At 51.4% G+C, this 19,713-nt stretch overlaps 1 protein-coding gene across 13 annotated transcripts in view; it reads right to left on the bottom strand.

Moving 5' to 3' along the window:
- Nucleotides 1–19,713, bottom strand: part of PTPRT (protein tyrosine phosphatase receptor type T) — a 966,224-nt gene that overhangs the window by 157,222 nt on the left and 789,289 nt on the right. For 7 of the 13 annotated variants that reach the window (XM_066387766.1, XM_066387770.1, XM_066387767.1 and 4 more), the window contains one exon: nucleotides 13,077–13,133. The exons of the other annotated variants lie outside the window; for them this stretch is intronic. In XM_066387766.1, the coding sequence (XP_066243863.1) occupies nucleotides 13,077–13,133 (57 nt within the window). The remainder of the gene's footprint in view (nucleotides 1–13,076; nucleotides 13,134–19,713) is intronic. 13 annotated transcript variants of the gene reach the window in all.

Genomic DNA, 19,713 nt, shown 5'->3' with positions numbered 1-19,713 from the left:
AGTTGTGATGAGAGGACACGCTTGGCTGGTCCAACCAGACTCCAGATCTGTACATGTGAACCTTCCCAGGGACACGGCAAGTCCCACTTCTGCTTCCGCACCCTCCCCAGGGCATCTGCTCCAGCTGCTGGGGAAGTGTGTCTCTGTCCACCAGGGAACTGCGCTGACAGTGCTCAAAGGGGGAGAGGAAACGGCTCTGGGGTCAGAGGCCAGGTAGAAAATCCCCGTGTGGCTCCTGTATCTGAGAGGTAAGTGAGAGAGACGGAGACAGCGGGCAGGCCAGTCCTGGTCCTGCTGCAGCCAGGCAGGTGTCCACAGGGCTCACGTAAGCGCTCTCTGAGCAGAGGAGAACACGGGACAGGACTTAGGTTGGCTGACGATGAGGACCCCTGGCAATGTGATCGGCTGTCCGAGGCCGGCCCTGAGCTCCTTACCAAACAGAAGCTCAATCGCGACTTTCTAAAATTTTAGCTGACATGTACCAGCCCACTGCTGCGAGCCGAGCAGAGTGCTAATACACACTTTCCTACAGGAAGCCATTTACCCTTCTAAAACTCGACCCAGGGGAGCTGGGTTTATTTTCCCTTTTGTGTTGATGAGAAGTGTGCACAGAAGGGGAAGGCATGTGTCTGAGGCATCTCGATAGGGCGTTTCAGAGCCGGGATGCTGCGTGCCCGACGCGACCCCTCATCACTGCAACAATGTCCTTGACGGAGTTGTGGTGAAGGAGGTGCCAGCCCTGAGTCCGCACGAAAGGTCAGCCACCTGACTCACTGGCCTGAAACCCAAGGGAACTTCCAGAGAGGCAGAACTGGAAACCGTTCAGGAACACGGTAGCTGCGGGACTTCTGCCGTAAGCCCATCCTCTTCACGAGAGTCACACGGAGTCTCCGTCCTCAGTCTCTAAAAGGCTCTGTCCCTGGTCCTGGGTGACTTCCGTCCGCTGCGCAGGAACTGGGAGCCTGAGAACTGAGACAGGGGAGGCACCTGAATGCATCCTCTTCCTCTCTACCCTCTGCTGGGAGCCCACCCGGTGACAGTCCAAGTCACCCGGAATTGGCCACGAGGCGCCAGGTGGTGGGTTTATCCACCCGGAGTAGCTCCAGGGCTCTCCTGGAGTCACCTGTGTGACGTAGTCATCAAGAACCACCTGCAGACTCAGCCTGCACCAGTGGAGGACTCGTCTCCGACCTGAGACTGTGTGCCTGACCTTCTCCCTCGCCGGCTGCGTCCTCCAAGCTCTGAAGGCTCCCCAAGGCTGAGCCAGTCCCCCCAAAGCCGCAGTTGCTATCCGCTGCTCTTGACTCTTTTCCAGAGAAGCTGTTGTGGCACAGAATCCAGTCCCTGCCTAAGCTCCTGCCCAGAGTCCCCATCTGGCTTTCAACGCACTATCCGTCCGCTTCTGCGCTATCCGTCCGCTTCTGCGCTATCCGTCCGCTTCTGCGCTATCCGTCCGCTTCTGCGCTATCCGTCCGCTTCTGCGCTATCCGTCCGCTTCTGCACTATCCGTCCACTTCTGCGCATGGAAACCTGGGGCCCCAGGTGTGGCTCACGGTCTCTTGAAGGCTGTCCCTCCTCTCTCAATATTCAGGCCACACCCAGGACCCGGTCACCGTGGTCTGTTTCCTCTGCTGCCTCCTTCCGTGCTACCAAACAACCATGACGGTTGCTATCTCCCGGGGACCCCTGAAGCCCAGCAGGGGCAGTGCTGCTCAGCTCTCTCTGTCCTTTGTCAGACCACTCTGAGGAGGCTTGCCCAGGTGTGGACCCCAGCCTCTGGGAGGGAGGCACTTCCAGGGGAAAGACCAACCAAGAGCCTCACCACTCAGAGTGTGGCCCACTGACCAGAGGCGTCAGCAGCCCCTGGGAACTCACTACAAATGCAGACTCTCGGGCCCACCCCGGAGCTGCCGAACCACCCTTTGCACAGGGTGTCTAGGTGATTCAGACGCACAGTCAAGTCCAGAGATCACTGGCTTTGGAGGAGTGGAAGTCAGAATCAGCACTTTTCAGCCTAGACAAGGGAAGATTCCGATGAGTCCTAACTCTTGCCTTCAAAAAGGTGGAGGACCATTGTGAAAGATGGAGTAGATTTGGTCCTTTTAATTTTTAAAGGTCAGAGCTAATACAAATGGGTAGAAGTGACGGGGACAGGTGTGGGGGCCACATGAGGAAAGGATTTAATAGGGATGTGCTACCCAGCGGAAGCCCAGCCCCTCCCTTTCCAACGTGGTGTTATGATGTAGAGAGGAGCAAGGAACAGTCACGGTCCCAAGTCTGGTTCAGAGCGAGCCCTCGCTTTACCTGCCCACACCATCTCCACCTGCTCATCTCCTAGGCTTCCTGGATGCTCAACCAAGCCCTCGCTACCTCGACCTTCCTTTTCAGCTGTTGACCCCACCTCCCCACTCAACCCAGCCTCCCTTAACTCCCATGACACACGTGCTGTAGGTGAGAGACAATCTCCCTGTCATCTTAGAGTCTTGAGACTCCCGTGGGGTCTACCCCCAGACCTCCAAGTTACCTGCAGAGGGCAGGAAGATGTGTCACCAGCAACAAAAGGCACTGTCTGTCTGGGCAGTCAGCATGCTCCCCACCGAGCAAAAGAGGCTGCATGACCTCTTGTACCCTTTTGGAGGTATGAGATGCTATGATTTTATGAGATCGGTCCAAAAGAAGTGGGTTTAAAATTAGAGGTATGTGAGCTTGCATCCAGATGCCATTACTAAACTCGTCCTGTGACCTTGATCCAAGCTGTTCACCACAATGTGATTGGATATCCTCATTTGTAGACTAAGGGAGTAAATGCCAAGTCCACAGGGGTTTTCTGAGGATCGCATATGACCATGGAGGTTAAGAATGCTGGTTAAACTCTGGGGAACTCCTCATGCATGTGGCATGCTGATGGCATGACCTTGGAACTGGTTCCAGAATGAGAGCAGGGTGCGTGTGTGTGTGTGTGTGTGTGTGTGTGTGTGTCTATAAACTGTGGGTGCACAGTGGGTGCCAGGGCAAAGATTCCTTGAAACCCGCTGCCTGAGCTCATCTACTCCTCAGGATGGAGACAGGCGGAGCCCCCAGAGCGATGCACTGAACTGTCCTCCTATAAGTGAGGCCCGTATCGGGCTCGCATCTGGATGGCTTAATGGCAGAGATACCATAATTTGGCGACAAGGGATTAATGAGTCATTTTCAAAGCGCTCTCCTTGGCTACTGGCCCAATTGTATAACCTCACTGGAGAGACTTTTCCCTGGAAAGACACAGAGCAAAAAAAAAAAAAATAGAAGTTGCCGATAATGAACATCTAATTGCAACTGATGAAAACCCCAGTGGACACGCAGAACCCACACCGGTGATCATTGCTGATGGTGAGGAAAGGAAGCCGGCTCTCGGGGACATGACTCCTCACAGCCCAAGTCTTGAAAACAGTCACCGCTGAGCTGTCCGAGAGGCCACATCATCCCCAAGTCTTAACCGCGTTGGCAGGTCACCCCACCGACTTAATGACTTCTTTTGTCGAAGAGTTCCCCCTGCCTTTACTCTGGCTTTGCTTGCCTCCGGCGCTCGGCAGAGAGAGCCTTTGAAACCCTGCCTCTGAGCTGCTACCTCTGAGCCCGGGGAAGCTGGCGGCATTACAGGCTTCTCAGATGGTGGAGGTGGTGGTGGTGGTGGGTCTGCCAAGAGGAGGCCACGGGGAAGGAGAAGAGACGGAAGCCGGGCAACCTCCCGGTTCTCCTAGAGTCGGGGGGGGGGGGGCACCAAATCCCTCCTCGATTTTGCTGGAAGCGAAGTCTGAGAACGGGAGACTATTTTTAAGATGAAAACTGAAGTTCAGCTAGGAAGAAAGTTGGTAGGTAAGCATCTGGATCCTTGCTTCAATGAAAAAAAAGCCTCCAGACTTTACAAATCGCATCCCAAGGCACTGGGAGCATTTGCGATTGGGATCGCGAACGACTTTGGCAGTCTCTGAGGGCTGAGATGGTGGCGAACAGACAGGAGCGAGGCGAGAAGCCTGGGGAGGAACCAGTGCTGTTGCTGACTTTCTCTCTCTCTCTCTCTCTCTCTCTCTCTCTCTTTTTTTTTTTTTTTTGTAATGGAAAAATGTGGCTTCCAGATATTTCATCCGTGTGAGTGTGATGTTGATACAGAAAAATATAGCTAGAGAGACCTGAAATATTAAATCAGATTTCATGTTCATGACCATTTATTAAAGGAGGGGACAGTCACTAGAAACCGGCACAAGTTCCGCCACCGTCAGCATCCAACCGGGGAAAGGGGAACTGCCTCAAGCACTTAAACAGGAGCGAACGTGAGGGAGAACTGGTACCCAGGGTTCCGGGGAGGATGGAGAGGCAACCCAGAGGGTACCGTCATGGGCCGTTGCTCAGCCCAGACTGGAGAGACAAAGGGCAGTGGTGGGGTCATCAGAGCCCAGAGGTCTAGGTCATACCACGGAAGCGGGACCTGGACAACTGGAGACATGGAGGGCCTGAGGCCTAGAGAGGCAGCCTTCTCCTTCCTTACGCTCCACAGTTCATGTCTCCTACGGGCCACACCCAGATGCCACCAGACAGGAGGCCCAGGGAACACAGCCTGCGGGGCTCACCTGCATGTCCCAGCACAGCAGGGAGGAGAGAAAGGATGGGTACAAGGCCAAATGGGCTAAAGGCTGGCAAGGGCTTTCTATGATGTTAGGTTCGCCTCACTGACACTTCTGAGAGGGGTCTAGACCTGTCAGTCAGGACGAGTGTCCAGTACCGTGTCTTAACTTGAGCAAAATCACGGCCAAGAAGAGGCAGACATCGTGACTGGCTTTCAGGAGAGCTGGGTGTTACAATGGCTGTATCTAGAAGAGTCACAATACCTGCCCACATACGAAACAGAGATATTATTAACAATAAAGAGTTCATATATTTTGGGAGTTTTCCCCTACAAGCCAGGATGCTGTGGTAAGCCCTTCCCATTTACTATTGCTTTTAATCTTCTCTACAACGCTATGAAATGGGTCCTCTCATTGTACCCATTCTCAAGATGGGAAAACGGAGGCTCGGAGAGACTAAGAAACAGTAGCAAGTGGTAGAGATGGGATTTAAATCCTGGCAGTTCTGTGCAGAGTTTATTCTCTTGAAACCATTAAACTATTCCCCCCCCCCCCCCATAAATGGGGAGAGAGTGCTAGGCACAGAAATCTGGTTGTCCTTCCTTAGCCATCCAGACGTAAGAAGCAGACCGGTACTGAGGGAGTCCAGACCCGGATCCTGACCGGCCAGATGAAGGCGCCTTGGTATTTATTCCCAGCCCTGCTCAGTTTGCCACCAGCCATATCATGCCCTTTGTTCCCTTTATACCCGCTTTTCTGGAAGATCATTTCATTTTCTCCCATTGCCCTCTCACCAATATATAACATTCTAATATCTAAGGGATTGATGAACATGTCACATGAATCTTGTTATATGGGCCAAATTATACAGACTCTGCTCAAATGGTATTTACACTTGACCTTTTAAACTGAAGTTCCCTCATCCTTTTCACTTTTCCTGTGATATCAGCCACTATCTCCAAGCCCTTAATGTATCGCGTTTAGCTTTATTATTAATCTCTGGGCTTTCTCTGTAATACCTTTCCTGAGAGTTCGCAACCAAAGCATCCCATATAATTTCACAGGGAGACAACTCTCGCTTGAGTTTAGGCAGCTGCTTTCTGCTCTATTCCCAATCCTCCTCCTCCTTCTCTGAGCGCACGGTGACTAATTTTTTTAAATTGCTGGCTTCCTCCTCCACATCTCGGAGCAGCGAGCCTCCACCACGAGATCTGGTTGATAATGGAGTACACGAGGAGGATTATTCCATCATTCTTCTAAGTGACATCACCTAGGATGTTTCTCAAGTAATAAATAAATTGCCTCCAATTCATCATATGACAGTAATTGCTTTTACCCAAGATTTAACTCCAAGTCGATGTCAAGGAGCTGGAAAACGCCACAGAGAACACAGACTTTTCAAAGATAGCTCTACCCTTGCTGTGTGAAACCATTTAAGAAATACTGAGTTAAGTACAAAGAAGACACAGATTTATAGTATCCCAGACTCCCTCAATATTACCCAACCAGCCCCTAAGAGGCGCGCGGGGGGGGGGGGGGGGTAGGTGGGTTCGGGGATCGACTTCATCGTGACCCATACGAATAACACTGCTAAATATTGCTGACAGAGGTTGCCCTCTTTTTCAGACTTTAATGGAGGTCAGCACCCCATGAGAGAGGAATAGCTTTAATTGATTGTTGGGAAAGCACTCTGGCCACACAAATAAATTGCTCCTCAAGTGCTGATTCTGCTGGGTCCCGTGCACCTCCCAGGTCTGTTTCTAGGTGCATCTTGTTGTGCATAGCAAATGCTTCATTTAGGTCGAATTCTAGTTCAATCATGTTACACACAGCTGGAAAGAGGGCGGTACAAGACCCTGATGGCGAATTGCTTCTGAGGGCAAGAGAACTCCTACTCATTCTAAATTAAAAAAAAAAAAATGCATTTGGAATTTAGCGATAATGGAGTTCTTTAAGACCAGTCATGACCAATGGATCCCAGGCACTGACATTACTGACCATGAGCTTGGGAGCATTCTGCTGGTCAGTCTGCACGCATGGTGAGGGTCAACCCATGCCCATGACCATGAAACCAGACAAAGCTAAGCAGCCTCCAGATGGACTAGACCCACAGATTGGCCTCATGAGCAGCAACTCGACTCTTGGCCACAGAGGACACGCCTTGGACTCTGCCTAACGTGAGTGGTGCTAGGAGGTAATGACGACAGTGGGTCCCGGAGGTGAGGTCACTGAGAGACAAGCGTGCGGTCTGGAAGCTCACCACGTACTGGAGCAGAGAAGCACGCAAGCTGACAATCAAAAGTCAGTGTGAGGGGTGGTACCAAGGAGGCCACAGGGAAGGGCGTGCATAATTCTGCTTAGGCAAAACTAGATGACACACTATTTCCACAAGTCATTCGGGACAGGCCGTGGGCATCCCTGAGACCAGCCGGCTCCCCGTGGCCGGCCCAGACGAGGTCTGCCCTGCTGACGAGGCTGAGTCAGCTCAGCACCAGCGGTCCTGGCTCCCTGTGTGCAGAAATCAGGGTGTTGAGCCAGGAGCCCGGGGGCTCGAAGCTGCTTAACCACAGCGGAGAGGAGCACCCCCGGGCTGTGCTGAGGATTAACGGTTTAGTCTGAAGAGCAGATGCGAGAGAGAACACACACGCTTCTGGATGCCCTGCTGTGAAGTGCCGGTCCCGTTAGACATTCTCAGGAAGAGAGAGTGCACGGACGCGCTGAGCAGATTGTCGTTCTTCCTGTGGAGTCCGAGCCGCCCTGGGGCAGCTGTGGAACAGGGAGAGGCTTCTCAGGACCAGTCAGGGCAGGTCGGCACAAGAGCCAACCCAGGATGGTCTATGGGTCAAACATGCCGGGGCACGGAGAGCAGGTTACGACCGCCTGGTTGGTGAGGCAGAGGCCAATGCCACGGAGTAACCAGCACACACGCTAAGACTGTTCAAAGGAGGAGGCACATCTGGGGGGGGGGGCGATCAGAGTCACAGAGTGGAGACCAGTCTTGAGCCAAATGTAGAATACAGCCAACAAGGAGTCCCCGCAGGGGGACAGGGAGGGCCAAAGAGATCCTTGGAGATGGCAGCTCTTGGCCTTGGTGTCCTTGAGGTCTGAAGAGGTGCAGCTCTTCCGAGTGGACTCCGTCTGTTGTCCAGCGCTTAGCACTGCGGCACTTCCAAGTGCATTAGTTTCTTAGGCTGTTGAAGCAAATGACCACCACAAACCGGGTGGCTTAAAACAACGGAAATCTGGGGACTCGAGGTCTGAAGTCAAGGTGTCGGCAGGGCTCCCTGAGACCAGGCAGGAGCCTCCCTGATCTCGTCCTCGCTGCGGGTGTTGGCTGGCCACCTCGGTCATCCCCTAGTGAAGCATTCCAGCCTCTGTCGTCACGCAGCGTTTTCCTTGTGCAGAGTCTCTGTCTTCACGTGACATTCTCCTCTTCTTGTAAGGACGCCGGTCGCATTAGATCTGAGCTCACCCTCAAGACTGCATCTTCCTAATTACATCCGCAAAGACCCGCTTCTGAATAAGATCACATTCGCAGAAACCAGGGGTTCGGACAGCAACCTATCGTATCTGGGAGACATAATTCAACCCACAGCACCAGGTTCAGCTGAGTCATGATCCACGCAGCCCGGGAATGAGCTGCAAGCAGGAGGGAGGGAGGGAGGTTTTCGCATTTCATGAAGTAAACTCCAACCTAGTGGGAGTCGGGGCCACATGGAGAGTACCTGGGAGGAGGGGTGGACACTACCGCTTGGTTACAGACTCGGAGGACAGCATGTCCTGGCCTGAACAGGGCAGCGTGGGTGTACCAGGGGCTGAGACGTCCCTGAGGCTCTGACTCTGAAACATAACTCAGTTCTTTCCCACCAACCCCGGCCCAGTGGACGCCACAAGTAGCAGCAGCACCGCCTGACCCAGTGGGGCAGGAAGGGGAGGAGAGGCAGAGACCCGCCCGGCTGGGGCAGTTCTGTCCCAATCCTGCCGCCAGATCACGTGGCACGCAGCGAGCACCGGGGTGTCTGAAGAGGAGGAAGCATGTGCCGGAGGGAGCGAGGAATCTATAGGAAGGATTAGCAGAAGCATGAGCGGGATCAGAGAGAACAGCCCGTGAACGTGCAGCACGGAATTCAGATTAGCGCAGAGAAACGGAGCGGGGGTAACGAAACCAGCAGCAGGAACAGCATCGACTGTCGGAGATTCCAGCCAAATCCGCCACAAACGTGGTTTCTTTCTTCCAGACTTTGCTCCTTGGTTTTGGAGGCAGAAACATTGAGTCCCTGTGTTCTGTTTGGAAAGCTGATCTATCTCCCTCCCCCTCCAGCCCAACCTCTCCCGGACCTGCACAGCGAGAGCCCAGGCTGGGCTCCGGGCTCAGCGGGGGCTGGACCCGCAGATCTGGGGGAGCCCCATTCAAAGGCTCCAAAGGGTCAGTCTCTAGAAAGCTTGGCAGGTGGCAAGAAATAAAGGGAACTGGCCGTTTGCGGAGCCTTGACCCTGTGCGTATGCACTGTTGCTCAGCAACCTCGCAGAGTGATGGTCAAGACGTTTTTACCTCTAGATCTGAACTGTCCATAAAGCCACGCATGCACTCTGAGCGCCTGAGATGTGGCTAGTGTGACCGAGGGACTGAATGTCACAATTTATCTTATTTCGACTAATGTAAATTTTAAACAGAAGCGTTGACGTGTAAAACCCAGTGTTGCTCTTGTTTTAGGATATTTCACTTTAACTGTTTAAAATTTAGCACCTGGGTTGAGAAGTGTGCTACACGTGTGTGTAACATTGACACCTGACTTCAGACTGAGTGACAAAAAAAAAAAAAAAAAAAAAGGAATGTAAGCATTTTTCATTTGTAATTTGAAAATATCAATCACATGTTAAAATGACAATATTTTGTACACATCTGGTTAAACTACATTTAAATTCATTTTACCTGTTGCTTTTTACTTTTCTCATGTGATCCCCCCCCCCCAAAAAAAAACTTAAAATTACATCACACGGCTGAAATTCTATTTCTATTGAACAGTGTAGTTCTGGAGGTTTTCAACAGGGGGCGCCTTTGCCTTTCAGGGAACATTTAGACATGTCGGAAGATCTACTGGGGGATAGAGTGCTACTGGCATCCAATGGCTATAGGTCAAAGATGCCGCTAAACATCCTACCCATGTGCCACAACAAAGAATTACTCGTCCCCCAATGTCACTAGTGTCAAGGCTGAGAAACCCTGTCACAGACCACGAGTTCCTTGAAGCAGACAGAGGCCAGCAGGTCAGGGAGACTGAAGCGCTGGCTGGAGTTCGTAGAGCAAAGACATTGAAGCTGTTAGGGGAGCTTCAGTTCTCACGAGGAACCGGGGCTCCGGGAATCCCTTATCCCCACTTCTCCAGATGGAGGGGCGGAGCCCAGAGAGGAGAAATCAGCTGCCCGGGATCACCCACCAGGCAGGAAGTGGCAGAGCCTCGAGCCGAACTCTGTCTCCGCTCGCTCTGAACGCCAGCCTGTTCCTCGTGGTTCTCTGAGTTGGTGATGGTGTTTGACAGTCTCATGTCGCCATGGCTCAGATCCGGACACTTGTCCTTTAAATCAGCCATTGTGACTACTGGGGGATGAGCAACCCCAGAACACCCTTTGGAAAGGCCAGCCAGCTCAAAGAGAAGCACGTGTAGGCACCGCACCCATCAAACGAGGCCGAGGGACGTGGGGGAATACACAGAACCCCATGAAATAAACCTGTCGGGGGAGGAACATTCAGACGCCTCAGAAGGCAAGAGGCAAGAACAAACGGGGCTGATACGGGATCGCCTCTGTTTAAAGCAGGGGTCCCCAAACTTTTTACACAGGGGGCCAGTTCACTGTCCCTCAGACCGTTGGAGGGCCGGACTATAAAAAAAACTATGAACAAATCCCTATGCACACTGCACATATCTTATTTTAAAGTAAAAAAAAACAAAACGGGAACAAATACAATATTTAAAATAAAGAAAAAGTAAATTTAAATCAACAAACTGACCAATATTTCAATGGGAACTATGCTCCTCTCACTGACCACCAATGAAAGAGGTACCCTTCCAGAAGTGCAGTGGGGGCCGGATAAATGGCCTCAGGGGACCGCATGTGGCCCGTGGGCCGTAGTTTGGGGACCCCTGGTTTAAAGAAAACATTCTTGGACAGCTTGACGTGACAGAACCCCGAGAACAATGACCCAGCAAAACGGAGCAGCTCACACGCTCCGGGGAAGCACTGCTTTTTGATAAATCGGGTGTGAGCACATGGTGAGCATCGCTTTCTTCTCATTTGTCCCCACCCGGCCACCTGCAACTCCTGCCTTCCTTGGGCCTGTGACAGTGTGTGTGTGGGGGAGGGTGGCTGGCATTAGGTGTGGGCTTATTATGTGTTGCCCCTGAGTAGGGCACTCCCGAGGGTCATCTAATGTAATTGCTTTTCTTCCCTTGACCATTTGAGAGTAAGCTGGGGATATATGATGCACCATCCTTCTGAGTACCTAATGCATCCCTTAATAAGCCTCTGAGGCAAGTGTGACAATTAGTTGTACGCAACTTGCTTAAGGTCACAGGACTAGGGAGTGGCTACGAGTACACTCCCGGAGGCTTAGGAGTGATGCACTGGGCCAAGAAGGTCAATGGTACGGACACAACTTGGCTTCAGTGAGCGTTGCTGGGGCTCACCCAGCTCTCCTATAGCTGGGCTGGGGCGCCTCCTCTCCAGCCGCTGTGCTGGCTGCTAACAGCCCACAGAGCCCCCCTGCCCTGTGGAGGTGCCCTCTGACCAAGGGCTGTCGCCGCCCCAGGAAGGAACGCACTCTTGTGGCAGCCCACAGCCAGTGGGTCACAACTCAGGAAACTCCTCCCTCCACTTCCTCCCCTGCCCCACTCCAACACCCACACTGCCTTCCTCTGAGACTGCTCCTCAGTGAGTACTCTGCACAAGAATCCCCATCCCAGATTGTGTCTAGGGGACCCCACCTGAGACATTCGCTAACAGCAATGCTCCTGAGTATTGGAAAAGGTGTGGGCAGAACTGGATGGCACAAGATGGCTGGACTCACGTCATCCCTGCCTGCCACACCGTCTTTTCCACCATGATAAACTGGCCAGCTTGGGGCTAGTACTGAGGAAGCCACTGTCTCATCGACAACTTTGAGAGAGGTGACAGTCAAATATTTGAAATCTCCAAGAAACTTCCCACTGACCAGAAAGGGCCCCCTGCATAGAGATTCCAGGTCGGCAGGGACTCTGGTCTCAAGGGTGACGGTGGGCATCAGCCTCTGACAAAGATGGGCTCTGCACCCTGGCCTTGCAGAGAGGCAGATGTTCACATGAAATGAGATCTAACTACGTGTTCAAGGGAAGGGGCTGGTAGTTCCTTTCAATGAATATCTTCTCTAGACTGGGCACTCCCACAGCACCATTTCCCCATCTGTTACCTTGTTCTGTCTCAGAATACAACTCCAGAAAATCCTAAGTGTGCAGAGTATATAAGGGAACGGCAAGAGACAGGCACCATTATTCCTCTTAAAAGATAAGAGGGGAGGGAATCATCCCATTTAAAGGACCTTGTCCAGGACAGATGGTAGACCTGGGATCAGAGCTGGATCCTCGTAGTCCCTAAGTGTAGACATGCAGGGTCCAGGTTCCTAACCCGAGACCCCAGTGCAGTTGTAACCTGTCTGAGAAACACTCCTTTACTTCCCGGTGTGTGTTTGTGGTGGACGCTACACCTTCTCCTTTGTAACACCATGCACAGCTGGAGTTGTGCCCTTCCTTGTGTCGTGTTTGGACTAATGGCTCCTTCCCCTCCCGGAAAGGCATAGAGACATACTTTCTCTTGCTCATCATTGTATTCCTTGGCAACTGGAATGGTGCCTGGCACATAGTAGGTACTTCGTAAGCATTAATAGAATGCATGGGTGGATGGGGGATGAGTGGGTGAATGGATGGATGGGTGGATGGATGGGTGGGTGGGTGGATGGATAAGTGGATAGATGGTGGATAGATGGATGGATGGGTGGATGGATGGGTGGGTGGATGGATGGATGGGTGGATGGATGGGTGGGTGGATGGGTGGGTGGATGGATAGATGGATGGGTGGGTGGATGGATGGATGGGTGGGTGGATGGATGGATGGGTGGATGGAAAGATGGATGGGTGGATGGGTGGGTGGATGGACAGATGGATGGGTGGATGGGTGGGTGGATGGATGGGTGGGTGGATGGATAGATGGATGGGTGGGTGGGTAGATGGATGGATGGGTGGGTGGATGGATGGATGGGTGGGTGGATGGGTGGATGGAAAGATGGATGGGTGGATGGGTGGATGGATGGATGGATGGAAAGATGGATGGGTGGATGAGTGGGTGGGGTGGAGGGACTTCCAGTTCCTCTGTGGCAGGCCAGGCACCTGCTGAGCATGGGTCACTCTCACTCCCCTCCCACCCGCCCAGGACTCTAGTGATCACCTGTGGTGAGGAGGCAGAGTGGAGTCCCCGGGGTCACCTGGGCGCTGCCCATTGGTGCTGACCACAAGGAAGCCAGTCCCCAGGCAGCATGCAGAAGAGAAGGAGAGAAAGAAACACACATGAAAACGTGCGGTACAGTGAACAAACCTGCAATTCTCGTGGCTCTGACGAGCTCACACTATACAGCAAAAGAACATCATGATCTAAAAGATCTAAAAAGAAACAGGGCCTGAACTAGATTTTAAAAAGCGGAACAAGATTAAGAGTCACCACTTATCAGGCACCCACGATATACTGGGTGCTCTGCCAGGGTACCTCACGTACAGTGTTTCTGAGACAGAACCACCCAGAAAGATCAGTGTGAGTATCCACGAACCCACCCCCTTTCCACCCAAACAGCTTCTCTCTCAAGCTTCCCTTCCTTAGCAAACGGTGCCACCCCCCATGCGGCTGCTCAGTCCTCCTTTATCCCTCTTCCTCTGGTCTCCCGCTTCTCATCACTCAGCATGCCTCATCCCTTCTTCCCCAGAAAACTCCTGGAGCTTCCTCCTTCTCTGCAATGTCATTCCCACTCAGTGCAAGCCACTACCACGTGTCACCTAGACCAGGGGTCCCCAAACTTTTTACACAGGGGGCCAGTTCACTGTCCCTCAGACCGTTGGAGGGCCGGACTATAAAAAAAAAACTATGAACAAATCCCTATGCACACTGCACATATCTTATTTAAAGTAAAAAAACAAAACGGGAACAAATACAATATTTAAAATAAAGAACAAGTAAATTTAAATCAACAAACTGACCAGTATTTCCATGGGAACTATGCTCCTCTCGCTGACCACCAATGAAAGAGATGCCCCTTCCGGAAGTGCTGCGAGGGCCAGATAAATGGCCTCAGGGGGCCGCATGTGGCCCGCGGGCCGTAGTTTGGGGACCCCTGACCTAGACTGTTCAAGCAGCTGCCAGCTGCTCTACCGACCTCCTGTCTGGCTCCCCCGCAATCCAGGTGCAAAGCATCAGCGGCCCCATTGTTCTCCAGGTAAGGTTCAGACGCCCCGGTCCAGCTCGCGGGCCCGCAGTGACAGTCCTCTGCCTGGCCCCTCTGCCCACCCTCACTACCACCCTCTGTGTGCTGCCCCACGCACGGACTCCCCCCCCCCCTCGTGAACAGTCCTCCTCCCTTCTGGTCTGGAGGCCTTACCTAGGCTTGTCACTCTGTGTGGGACACCCCCCCACTTTCCTGCCTGGGCACCTGGCCAATAACTGCTCATTCCTTGGGTGTCAGTTTACAACTCTTTCTCTCCGGGGAGTCTTTAGTGTCTCATCATGTGCAGGACAGATGCCTGGTCTCTGTCTTTCCATCACACCCTAGTCTTCTCACCATCTTACAAGGGGCTCCCCGCCCTCATGTCTATAATCTCCTCGAAGGCAGCCATGGAGCCTCGCTGACTAGTGCATCTCTGTGGCCTTACCCTGCCTGGCACATAGGAGGCACTCGTGGACTGTTGGTTGCATAAACGAATTGAACGAATGAAGAAAGGAGTTAGAGAGCTGCTATAACTTGCTGGAGATCACAGAAGTAATAACTGGCGGAGACCAGATTCGGACTCTGGTTTGCCCGATTCGTGTTCCCATCCTACCGAACCCACCACTTGCCTCACCAAAGAAAATGATACAAAAAGGCACGACGGTGTCCTGCGCTGGTCTAAGGCTGCTTGTTTCTGTCGTGATCTATCAACAAAACCGCATCAAGTTCTCACGCGAAAGGGAGAGAGAGGTGGGCCGTTCCACAGCGGCTGAGGAACAGGAGACACGTAAACGCAATAATTCACACGAAGGGCGAGCTCGACTGACAGCCGGGAAATGCTATAAAATGTACCCAAACCAAGTTCTGGTCAATAGCAATCCCACTCCTCCTCCCTCAGAGGTGGGGAATGTTGCAGTATCCCATACACTGTCTCAGGGAAAGGGCAGCAAACTGTGGCTCGTGAGCCACACCCACCTCCCACGGACTGTTTTCTGTGTGGCCACGAGCTAAGAATGGTTTTTATATTTATAAATGTCGGTTGGGGGTGGGGGGACAAAAAGAAGAGAAAAAAAATTTTTTTAATTCACTCTTTTTAATAGACTTTTTAAATATTGGTTATTCATTTTTAGAGAGAAAGGAGGGGGGGGGAGCAGGAAGCATCAACTCCCATATATATGTGCCTTGACCAGGCAAGCCCGGGGTTTCGAAATGGTGACCTCAGCGTTCCAGGTCGACGCTTTATCCACTGCGCCACCACAGGTCAGACAGAGGAAAAAAAAATTTTTTTTTTTGACAGGCAAAAATGATATGAAATATAAAATTCATGGTCCGTAAATGCTATGGGAACGCAGCCATGCTTACTCTACAGGTGTCGTCTGTGGCTGCATCTGTGCCGTCACCACAAAGCTGGCGGCTCTGTGGGCCACGGGGTCACCGTCAGAATGACGCAGGTTTGTCCTGATGGCACGGGAACAGCCATCGGTAAGACGTGGGGACCAGGGGCACCCCAATCAATTCAATGAAAAGGAAAAATACAGATGGTAGTTTGGAAAGAATAAAGTTATTCTTTATTAAAAAAAAAAAGCTGAAGAGTAGTTCCTCTCTGGCCCTCTACAGAGAAGTTTGAAACTCCTGTTCGAAGTGGTTCACTTTTATTCCTTTTCCCTCAACCATGTGAAGCAGTCAAGACCAGAGCGGTTGGCCTTGCACATCGGAACGAACAGAACGGAGGGCTAGAGAGACGCGATGACTCGCACGCCCCCCCCTCCGCCCCCCCAGCCTGTTTCAGTAGCATCCTCTGTGTCCTCCCGGCCCCCGCCTTGTCCTCGCCTCGGAGCTGCAAGTAGGGGGCTCGCTTGACAGAGGCGTCTGCCTAAGCACCTCCAAGGACTTCCCTCGTCTCAGGACAACGCTCACGTCTATGCTCTGGGGCTGCACAGAGTCCTTGGTGTCCTGGTCTGGCTGGCCACTTCAGCCTCCCCTCTCATCACACCCAGCCCCCACGGGTCACACTGGCATGCCGGCCATTGTTCCTCTGTCCTGTGCCGCTCAAGGCCGGCGCCATGCTCTCCTGCTCCTGATGACTGGCACAGGCTGCTTCCTCGGCTCGGAAGATCTCCTGCCTCCCCAACCTTGTGCAGTAGGATCACGGTCACTCTCCTTTCAAAACTTGTCGTGACCACGTCCCTGAGAACACACGCACGCCTCACCCGGGTTTATGTTTTCCTTCTCTGTGTTCCCATGGCACCCTGAATGTACTTCCTCTCCTTGTAGCCCTTACCCGACTAATACAATCTATCTGTCTGTGGCTCTCCCCGTAGCTCCCACTTGCGGAGTGCTTATTATACGCCAGGCATTAGAACAGCATTTTATATGCACCGGCCCCATCAGATAAGTGGTATTAACTGTCATTGTTTCATATTTGGGGGAATGGAGACACAGAGACGTTAAAGACCTTTTTTTCCAGCTGAGAATCAAAGACTGCCGCAAACCGGAGGCAAAGTTCTCAACCTCTAGAGGACGAGGGGTCACAAATCAATTCTAAGTTGCACCCAATAAATGTTTACTGGAAACTAAATGAAGAACTGAAATCCTGGTTTAGTATTTTTCACTAACCGGTCACATCACTTGGAAGATGACATACATTTATATTTCAGTTTCTCTGCCTATAAAATGGGGATAATAAGTATCTCATGAAGTCCTTTTAAAGATTAAATAGAAAACAGCCAAAGCCTTAGTTCAGTGGGCAGGCCCAGAGGAGCCTTCCCACCCTACCCTCTGGGGCTACGACTCTGCTTCATAGGAATGCCCCGCTGTGAGGGCTAGGAACAGAGATGTGGCCGGACAGGTGCTAGAATAGGGACAGGTTTTCCTAGTGGGTGGAGTGGCAGCAGAGAAGGGATGGACCATGGGTCTCACAGGACACAAAGGGAAGCAGAAATAGGAAAAGGACTCATATAAATCATGCTAGAGATCACGAGTGTTTACTAGTGACGGACCCATCTCTCCTTCTTAGGGATACATAAGAATCCAGGTTTTATCCAAGCCACATAAGCGAAAGTGACATGAGTCATTTCCAAAGGAGGTATTTCAGGTCCAGGTTACCGCCTCCATAGGTGCTCCCTGCCCCAGCTCTAGGGTCCTCTGAGGCCACATTGATTCTGGTTGGCATCACCACAAATGCACCACTGTGGTTTTCAGTTACTGAAATTTGGGTATCTATCTGTTGCTGTGGCAACGCCTATCCTATCCGGACTAATCTAGGGACAGAGAAGGTGGAAGGCAGGGTCTTGCTTTCTCCTCCATCACCTGGTTCCCCACCACACGGCTTTTTACTAGAGGATTCATGACCCCGCCTGCCCTCTTCACAGTTCTCGGCCCCTGCTCACATGTAAAGTATACGTCAGCTGTCGATGAAAACATTGAGACCATGCAGACATAAAGGAGGTCAGGATGCCGACTACCTCAGATTTCTTTTCTGAGTTTTTTCCTTTCTAGAGCAATGAATGTTCAAATGCAGAGATGCTGATGGGCTAAAGGTGGCGCTGAAGTTGATAACCTTGAAGACAAACTCATTTCTTGATTCATCAGCTTCAGTTATGTTGTGGAAGTGAAGATAGATGAGGGCCCCATATCCCAGGACGTAGCCTGGACACCACTGAAGATAGGCCAGAGACCCACCATACCCTAAAGATGCTCTTATCAACCTATATCAATGCCCAGAAAAGAAGCATGAGAAGGAATTAACAAACAAGAAGACAGTGGGCCTTGAGAGTGGCCCATGGAATCTCACCCACATTATGGTATTGACAAGGTTCAAAATGGTGCCATGGAAATGCCATCAACATTGGAGTTAGATCTTGGTTACAATTCTGAGGGACCCTGAGCTCTTTATTTAATCCTTTTGAGTCTTTCTGTCTTCATCTTTTGAGTAAGGGTAATAATGATGGTCACTATTCACTTGGGGCATAACATGTGCCAGGCTTTACTTCCATCCTTGCCTTGTATCTCAAGTCAACATACACAGACTGTGACCAGCACACAGTAGGGATTAATTTTGCTAACCCCCTTTTACCTCCGACTTCAACACAATACCGAAACTCCATCAGCGAAAGCACAAATGGAGCTTTCTTCTCTGTATTTATAACCCTGGTCTCCCGCCTACCCTGACTCTTCTCCTTCCTTGACCTTTTAGTCTAAAAGGCGTCTTATTCCTTTCGTAAGACACAACTGCTTTGGAACAACGGATCTGAGCTGAAGTCAACTCAGGTGCCTCAGGTCTTGAGTCGCTAATTCTCATTTCTAGCCTATAGGAATGAATGAAGACTCCCCAGGGACATGCTTGAAGGACAAGAGTTGATTGGCTTTTGTTTTCCTGGACTATCACACCAGCTTTGTCTTCCTGAGTGGGGTGTGGAGAAGGTGTGTGTGTGTGTGTGTGTGTGTGTGTGTGTGTGTGTGTGTGTGTGTGTGTGGAGGGGAGGGTGCAGGTTAGAGTGAATCTACAGAGTAGAGGTTAGGTGGAGGACAGAAGACTAGAGAGATGTACGAGCTATTGTAGCAAGAAAAACATTAAAGCATTAGGATGTTTGAAGCTCATCTTTAGGTTATTTTATGGTTTACTTATGATTAGTCCTCGTCTCCCATTTTGTCATGAAACTTTCTGGAAACTCCGTATTATTCCACTGGCATTTTAGGGCCTAGAGGACACCGGCTGAGAGCAAAGGGGACCCTGAGTCAAGGAGACATTTTTACACTCAAGTAACTCTGAGAGCCCCAGCATAGAAAATGCATCTCCCTGGGCATGGTTAGGGAAGAACAGCACTATCCTGCCCCACCCCTCAACCAACCACACACCGTGGGCTTTGCCCTCTGAACGTCTGGGATTTCTAAGGACTGAAGAACAGCCAAGAGTTTCCAATGGACTGGTCGCTACAATCTTGCCTCTCACAAGTAGTCCTTCATTATGGCCCCTACTCCAGCTACCATGGCAAGATCTGGGCATCCTCTGGTCCTGGGTCCCTCCCCAAATTTCTGAGCAGATGATAAGAAAAGGAAAAGCACCGTAGTCAAAGATTGGCACGTGGATGAGCAAGATCATCAACAACCACATATTATTGCTACGAAGGATCTCATCTAAATACAATGACCTACAGATAAAAAGGTTAATGCTGAAAGCCGAGACCATTCCCTTTCCATTTCTGCACTTCAAATCTAGCTTGAGTCTATTTGACCAACGCCTGACTTGGGACAATTGTCTGAGAAGCGAGTCGAGTTCAGTATTTCCTTTTCTTCCTGAGAGAACAGCGGAGAGAGGACACGTGCTTAGGAGACCTGGGTCTCCAGGTCTCATATCGCAGAAGGTCTGAAAGAGAAGAGGTAGAAAGGAAGCCCAAGCTGTTTATCGTCCGTCGTGTCCTTGGCCTTTCGCATGTATCAACAGCTCCAATCGTCAGGAGAACAAACTAACCATCTCAAGCTTAAAAGTGAAGTTATGGACCCAGAGGCTGTGACCTGCCCAAGGTCAAGCAGTTAAGTTGTGGATGCAGGATTTTAATCCAAGTGTCTCTGATTCCCCATGATTCCATGCAATTTGCTTAAGTTCATATATAT

The sequence above is a fragment of the Saccopteryx leptura genome, chromosome 5, assembly GCF_036850995.1.
Source record: "Saccopteryx leptura isolate mSacLep1 chromosome 5, mSacLep1_pri_phased_curated, whole genome shotgun sequence".
NCBI classification, from domain to species: domain Eukaryota; kingdom Metazoa; phylum Chordata; class Mammalia; order Chiroptera; family Emballonuridae; genus Saccopteryx; species Saccopteryx leptura.
This window is presented reverse-complemented; position numbering and strand designations above follow the sequence as displayed.